This window comes from Ictidomys tridecemlineatus, chromosome X (assembly GCF_052094955.1).
Source record: "Ictidomys tridecemlineatus isolate mIctTri1 chromosome X, mIctTri1.hap1, whole genome shotgun sequence".
Lineage (NCBI taxonomy): Eukaryota > Metazoa > Chordata > Mammalia > Rodentia > Sciuridae > Ictidomys > Ictidomys tridecemlineatus.
Genome location: NC_135493.1, coordinates 66,691,722 through 66,699,442, shown reverse-complemented (window position 1 = coordinate 66,699,442; position 7,721 = coordinate 66,691,722). Strand labels below are relative to the sequence as shown.

Sequence of the window (7,721 nt, the reverse complement as noted above, 5' to 3'; positions counted from 1 at the left end):
TATGAAAGGTGGTCCCAAAGTATAGTATGTCTACAAATATCCTTCTTAGAATAACTAGCATTCTTAAAATTAAGTAACATTATTTGTATAGGTCATGTATTAAGACATGACTTCTCTAGAAGGCTATTCCTAAAATGAGTTTTACCAGGGAAAAGAACCCATGAGAACATTACCATAAATTAGGTAATTATATTAGCTGTCCGCCTGTCTATGGTTTTATTAGAGATGTGTGGGGATTATGAATGAGATTCCAGTGGATGGATTTCATTTGTGAGAACATAGGGATATTCATTTGTTGGATGAGGGCCATGGGTGGGAGTTCCAATTGTTATGCTCGAATTCAGGACCCCCAAAGACCACCAGAGACCCAAGATTGATGCAAGCAGCAAAGAGGTGTTTATTGCAAGCTAGCTGGGTCCTCCGCACACACCTAGCCTGACTGAGTCAGGGACACCAGGCGCAGCAGATCTCTCCTGTTATTTGTAGATAAACAACTTAGCAGGGTGGTAATGTGCTTAGGAGTGCTCTGTGGGTTTTTCCAAGGACTAAGGTCATGTCCCTTCCTTGGGCAGGCTTTGCTCTGAGGTAGAGGCTGGTTTTTCACAATGGTTTTCAATTTGATTTAATACTATTTAACAAAGATGGAAATGGCAATATTATATATGACACATTCATCCAACTGTATCATAATTTTTGATTTCTCATTTGACTGTCTCCTACACTTGTCTGTTGGAAGGCAGGAAGGCAGACCATGTTGGCTTTGGACATTACTTTATCCTTAGTGTCTAGAACAGAGTAGGCCCTTATGAAATGTTAGTTAATGAATTTAAGGAAATGAATGCAAAATGAAAAGTATATACCATTTACAGCTAGAGAGTTTTTTAAAAAATATTTTTTATTTGTAGATGAACACAATACCTTTATTTATTTGTTTATTTTTATGTGGTGCTGAGGATTGAACCCAGTGACTCACACATGCTAGGCAAGCATGCTCCACCACTGAGCCACAACCCCAGCCCCAGAGCTAGCAACTTTTGAGGGGGTTATTCTTTGCACATGGCAAAAGGATGGAAAATTTATATGAGGTTTATTAAAATATATGGAATACTGATCATAGAAAAACTCACAGTTACTAAAATTTTCTTTCTCTTATATTTTTCCTGCAGTCTCAGTTATTGATGGTCACTGGAATGATGTAAGTGCATAATACTTTTCCTTATTTATAAATTTCCAGAAACTATTCTTTAAAATACTTCAGTTGGTGTTCTAACTCTTCAGAATTTATGCCAATGATGTATTTGATAGAAATTAGTGAAGAGTAAAGAGAGGCACACTGGGAATAACCCAGAATGAGAGGACAGAATGGAAAAGGAGAAGTTGGAAGTGATAATGTCAGTCATTGCCACCATGGGTTTTGGTGTTTATCACTCTGTAGTGTAATTATCCATGTATTTTTGATTTCTTCTTTGTGGAACTCTGAATCCTTGATATCCCATCAATTTCATATTTATCTTTGAATATCTACTGCTTAGCACATATTTTTTTGTTTGCCACATAAAAGGTACGTGGTAAGGGTTGAATGAATGATTGAGGAGCTTAAAGAAATGTTTTCAACACTTTGTAATTCATCACAATTTACTGAGTACCTATTATATGCCCTCTAGTGTAATAGTAACCAGGATAAGATCTTTTGTTTGTCCACAAGGGATTCCTGGTTTAGAGGTGTATAAGTAAGTGAATAATTGTAAAACTATGAGCAAATGCAGTGGACAGATACTCATGAGGTATTGTAGGAACACAGAGAAGGCATACCTAGCCTAGCTTAGAAAAGATAATGGCAGGATATGAAATGAGAGATTATAGGTCACAAATATAAGTAGAAATAACTCATTTTTGTAAACTCTACAGCCTTACCAATTTTATAGATTATAGTCCTGTAAAATTAATCAATCACCTTGAAGAGGAAGCTTGTTTTTAAAGAATGACTAATAGTTACTCAGATGAAGAATAGGAGGAAAGGAATGTCAAGAAGGAAGAGAGAGTATAAATAGAGTTATGTGAAAAAGAGACATTTGGCAAAGTATATAAGAATCAATGAATTCTTGGGTATTGCAGTGTAAAGTTTGAGTTAGAGAGTGGTAAGAGAGTGGTCAGGAGAAGTTGTCAAGAGGCAGATTATGAAACACCATGTCTAAAAGCCTACATTATACCATTTTAAGTAGTGGAAACCAGTGAAGGATTTTTAACAGAGGCATCACTTGATCATGTTTTAACTAAAAGAACAACTCACACTTAGATAGCTCTTGCTGTGCCCGGCATAGCCTCAACGGCTTTATTTACATAGTAACACTTTTAATTCTATGATATCTTTATGACTTAGGTACTATTCTTATCTCCATTTCGTAGAAGTGAAAAATGAGGCATGAAAGTTAAGTAGCCTGTCCAGCATCATACAGCTAATAAATAATAGAGCAAGGATTTGAACATTTATTTAGCCAGTTCACTTGAAAGATTATGCAGCAAGTTTGGATTACAAGAGATTAGATGGGGAATTATTGCGGTGATCTAGTTATGAGATGATAAGATTCTAAACAAAGGCAGTGGAGGTAAAGATAGAAAGGAAAGAAGAAGAGATAAGGGAAAATATTTGAAAAATCTGCATAAGTTTAAATAGGCAGGAGTTTGAGCAGGAGCTTGAAAAGGATGGTAAAAAGGAAGGTAGAGTCATAAGTACTTTAAATTTATCTGGATAGAGAGATCTAGCAGGTAGATGGAGATACACACACACACACACACACACACACACATATGTATATACATATACATATTGGCACCAGGAATTGACCACACTGAGCCACATCTCCAGCCCTTTATTTTTCTTATTTGAGATAGGGTCTCACAGAGTTTCTTAGGACCTGGCTAAGTTGTTGAGACAGTCTTTGAACTCATGTATCCTCCTGCCTCAGCCTCCTGAACCACTAGGATTACATGTCTGCACCACCATGCCCAGCTGGATATTTGGATTTGAAGCTTAAAAGAAATCTTGGCTGAAAACAGAGTTTTATACAAATGTGTAGGTATAAAAGGGAAGTGGTTTGATGATGGAGTACTAGGAAATATAACATTTTTAAGAGTGAACGAACATCAGGAATCACTGAAGGAGGCATAGAATATGGCATCATGGAAACTAAGGAGATATAACCTATCAACAAGAATGACATAATCATGAGTATCAAATGAAGAAAAGAAGCCCATTAACAGAAGGATCTTCATTTGTTGGATGAGTGGTAGCCTTAGTGAAAGGAGTGTTATACAAATATTGGGGATAGGAGTCAGACTGTATAGGTTGAAGAGAAAATGTAAAATGATAAAGTAGTGAAACTGAAGATAGACAAGTCATTCAAGAAGTCTGATTGTTTTAAAGAACAGAGAAGAAGGGAGATAACAGGTAGGGGCTATAGAAGCATAGAAAATTTCCTCTTTGAGTTTATAGGTTGAAATATAGTAGAACTTTTTTATTGGTTGAAAAAGAGGAAAGGGATTCTGATAGAGTAAGGTCTTGGAGGAGGTTAGAATGGATGGCACCAAACATAAATCAGGGAAAATTAATTTAAGTGGAATGAAAGCACATCACTGACCAGAAGAAAGTAAGGGGGAGCCCTTAATCTTTTTTGATTTAATTTTTTGACTGACACAAAATAATTTTATATATTGAAGTTTCTTAATGTTTTATAATTATTGCTCACTTGTATATGAAAGCAGTGGTGTAGGATGAGGGTGGAGAGAGACACAGGATCATTTTTCTGTGAAACCAGCTTCTTAATAAGGCTGTCCAACAACTTTGCTCTGATATGATCTTGGTTAGCTAATAAACATCTGCACAGAGAGGGAAAGTGAAAAAATGTGATTTTTTTCCAAAGTAGGATAAATAAATACATTAAAATGTTTTTATCTTAAGAAGAAACACCAAAATTGAAATATTTCACAAGGAAATTGGAAATAGAGTCAATCAAGTCCTCTGTTTTATGGGAATTGGTTTTGCTTAAGTACAGTAAAATTACCTCAAGGTTACCTTAATAATGGGTTTTAATGGTTTGCAAGGTGAGGTGCAAAGAAAACCATCAAGTATCTTTCTTTTTTTAAACTCTTTAAGTGTTGACATCCACATTAAGACTCCACTTTAATAAAAAGAATCAAAATGTATGCTTTGGTTGGCTCTTGGAAAAACACGTTAGGACAGATATAAAAAAAAATATTTGGAAGTCAGACAAACCTGGATTCTATGGTCCTCTCACTTCTTTGTTGTATGTGACTTTGATCAAGTTACTTAAACCCTCTAGACCTTAGCTTTTTCATCTTCAAAATGAAGGTAGTACCTATACCTCATAGAGAAGTATAAAATATTAAAAGAAATCATGGGACAGTATAAAATATTTTTAAAAAGAAAAAAATCATGAGTCATTCTTACATCCCAGGAATAAATTCTACTTCAACATGATGTTTGATCCTTGATATATAATGTTATATTGAATTTGCTAGAATTTCATCAACAATTTTTGCATCTATTGTTTATCAGAGATATTAGACTGTAATTTTCTTGTCAGGTGTGATATTTGCAGGACTCGGAATTAAAAATTGCAAAGTGGCAGTTAAGCTTTTTGTTTACATGGTGTTTAAAAAAATACTAAACAAACAAACATTAAAAATTTGAGTGATCTCACCTAAAAGTCTGACTTTGGGCTCATGGAAAATAAAAAGGTATGACTATGCTATCTAATGGCAATGATAGGATGGAGCTGATTATTAGCTGTTCTCTTCCTATAAAGACCCATTTAGAAGACTTTTCTGTACCCTGAAGGCATTTGAATTCCTGACATTTGTGGGTATTCTCATTAGTCATAAATCTTGGAAACAGAGGGCTGGGGCTTTGGCTCAGTGGTGGAGTGCTTGCCTAGCACATGTGAAGCACTGGGTTCCATCCTCAGCAGTACCACATAAAAATAAATAAATAAAGTATTCTGTCCATCTACAAAAAATCTTGGAAACAATGATGATTTTAACCAGCTAATATATCAGAAACAAACTTCATGCCTGGAATTTTAGATACTTATCAAAGGTATAAAAGATTACATAGCTTTCATTGAAGTAAAAGCTCCTTGAAAATAACTCTCTTTAGGTTTTATATCAGCTTAACTTTCAATTTAGCTTTAGTTTAACTTTACAAATCACTAAGTCAAAGTTAATATTCACTATCTTTTCACCAATATTTCCAACTATTTTAATGAGAGAGACAGAGGGAGAGGGAGAGGAGAGGGAGAGGGAGGGGGAGAGAGAGAGAGAGAGAGAGAGAGAGAGAGAGAGAGAGAGAGAGAGAGAGCATGCAAGGGGGGTGGGAGAGACAAAGAGAGGGAGAAACTATTTGAGTTGTTCAATTAATGTTTTATGCTTTCCTCATGAAGTGACTCAGTATGTCAATGAAGTTTTACCTACCTCAAGCAAAGCTCTATGCTAGTGCTGTGTGGTTAATCATTTTAAAGACATAAAGGAGGATTCAGATGAGCAGAGAGAAAGTTCCAGTTATTCTACTTTCAGATGTGAAGAGTTATTTGAGGGTTACAGGACAACTAATATTATTTTGACCAGTACTTCTGCTTATTTGAAGGGAGAACACTGATATTTCAGGTTTTCTTGCATTCTTCACATTTCACATAATGAAACTTAATTTTAAGATTCCCATTTCATTTATAGTACATTAACTGAGAGGAATCCTATCTTTTCTCTTCTAAAACCTGTCTCAGGTGTTTTCCTTTGATACATATATTTTTTAAAAAAATATTTTATTAGTTGTTGATGGGCTTTTATTTATTTATCTGCAGTGCTGAGAATCGAACCCAGTGCCTCACACATGCTAGGCAAGTTGCTCTACCACTAAACCACAACCCCAGTCCCAATACATACATTTTTTGAGCAGGAAAATTTCTTCTATTTGCTTAAGATAAGAAGAGTAATATCAAATCTGAGTAGAGATATCAATTTATGTGTAGAAAACAATTAAATAGAAGGGAGAACTTTTGTCCTTGTTATCCTTGTCACCATAAGTAAGGTGTAATTTCACATGGCAGCATGACCTATTGTAAATATCAATAAAAATAAATAAGTGACAGGAAGATCAACAGAATATAGGAAAGAGAAAAGTGGAGGGAGAAAGGGAGGAAAAGGAAGTGGGAATGGGTATTGAAATCAAATTCCTTGTAGGTATAATTATGTCAAAAAGAACACGAATAATACATATAAATAAAATGCTCTAATAAAAAAGTAAAAACAAAAACAGATCTAACCATGGGAAATTTAACAACACATTTGTGTGCTAAAATATTGAGTTTCTTGGACCAAACCATATTTTAAGTGACTTTAAGATGTTGTTTTTCATAGACTCATGTCATTTTCCTTCTCTACTTCACTACAGGAATCTCATTCAATTTAGTGTTTTTACAAATCGAGACCATATGAAAGATCTCCGAAGGTACCTGACATTCAAATATATCCAGTATCTAGTCCTACCTTCTCCAAACATTATCGTCACTCTGCTGGGATTGTTTGCCAGTGTGTATGTCACACTAATATTAACATTACCTTTTGTATCAAGAAAATCTACTGCAGTATTTATTAGTAACATAGCTCAGGCAGACATCTTTGTGGGTTGTAGCATCTTTTCTGCCATGATTCAAGATGTGATAAAGAGTGAAATATTATCATATTCTGTTCAATCAACCTTAAGGCAGAATTTCCAGATTGCAAATGTACATATCAGTTCTCTTTTACTCAGCTGTGTTAGCCTTGAAGCCTTTCTGATCACTTTTCTTCCAGTAGAGACACGCCACATAAGAACTGTGAGATGTGCCAAGGTGGCTTCTAAGATCATCTGGATTGCCATAATTATTGAGTGCTTCCTTTATCAAGTGGAGTGCTTCAAACACCTTAGCATCTCTTATTTTGACACTCACAGGCACATTTTGCTGTTGCTAAATTGCTGTTATGGAGCCACAAAACTGCTGAAATCAGTTGTTTATCCAATTGGATTACTTTTAAGGATCTTCAATGTGTACCTCTTTTATAAAATGTATTTCCGTGTTTTACCTTAACAAAACCTGTGATGGTTAATTATGTTAATTATGGCTAGGTATAGTGCCCAGTTTTTTGTTCAAACATTAATCAAGATGTTCTTGAGAAGATATTGTGTAAATGTGATTAACATTTATGGTTTTAATAAAGGAGAGTATCTAAAACAGTGTGAGTGGAACTCATCCAATTAGTTAAAGGTCTTAAGAGGAAAAAAAAACCTGGGATTTCCTAGGAATTATGCACCATCAGTATCCTGCTTGAATTTCCAGGCTGCTGGCCTGCTCTAAAGATTTCAGACTCAAGACTACAGTATCAGTTTTGCCTGAGATTCTAGCTTCATGGCCTCCCCTACAGATTTTGGATTTGGGGGCTCTGAAAATCATGTGAAATAATTACTTAAAATTTAAAAATAAAAATTAAATAAATGAAGAAAACTTCATATCCTATTGGTCCTTGTATTTATTTATTTCTTCTTCTTCTTCTTCTTCTTCTTCTTCTTCTTCTTCTTCTTCTTCTTCTTCTTCTTCTTTTTTATATTTTATTTAGAGACAGGGCCTCATTAAGTTGCTTAGGGCCTCTTTAAGTTGCTGAGGTTGGCT

At 34.9% G+C, this 7,721-nt stretch overlaps 1 protein-coding gene across 1 annotated transcript; it reads left to right on the top strand.

Moving 5' to 3' along the window:
• The first annotated feature begins 6,472 nt into the window (after positions 1 to 6,472).
• LOC101977926 (uncharacterized) lies at positions 6,473 to 7,414 on the top strand. The gene has a single exon (XM_005328863.3). It carries the CDS (start codon positions 6,507 to 6,509, stop codon positions 7,140 to 7,142), a length of 636 nt encoding a protein of 211 aa, XP_005328920.3. The 5' UTR covers positions 6,473 to 6,506; the 3' UTR covers positions 7,143 to 7,414.
• Positions 7,415 to 7,721: the final 307 nt, after the last annotated feature.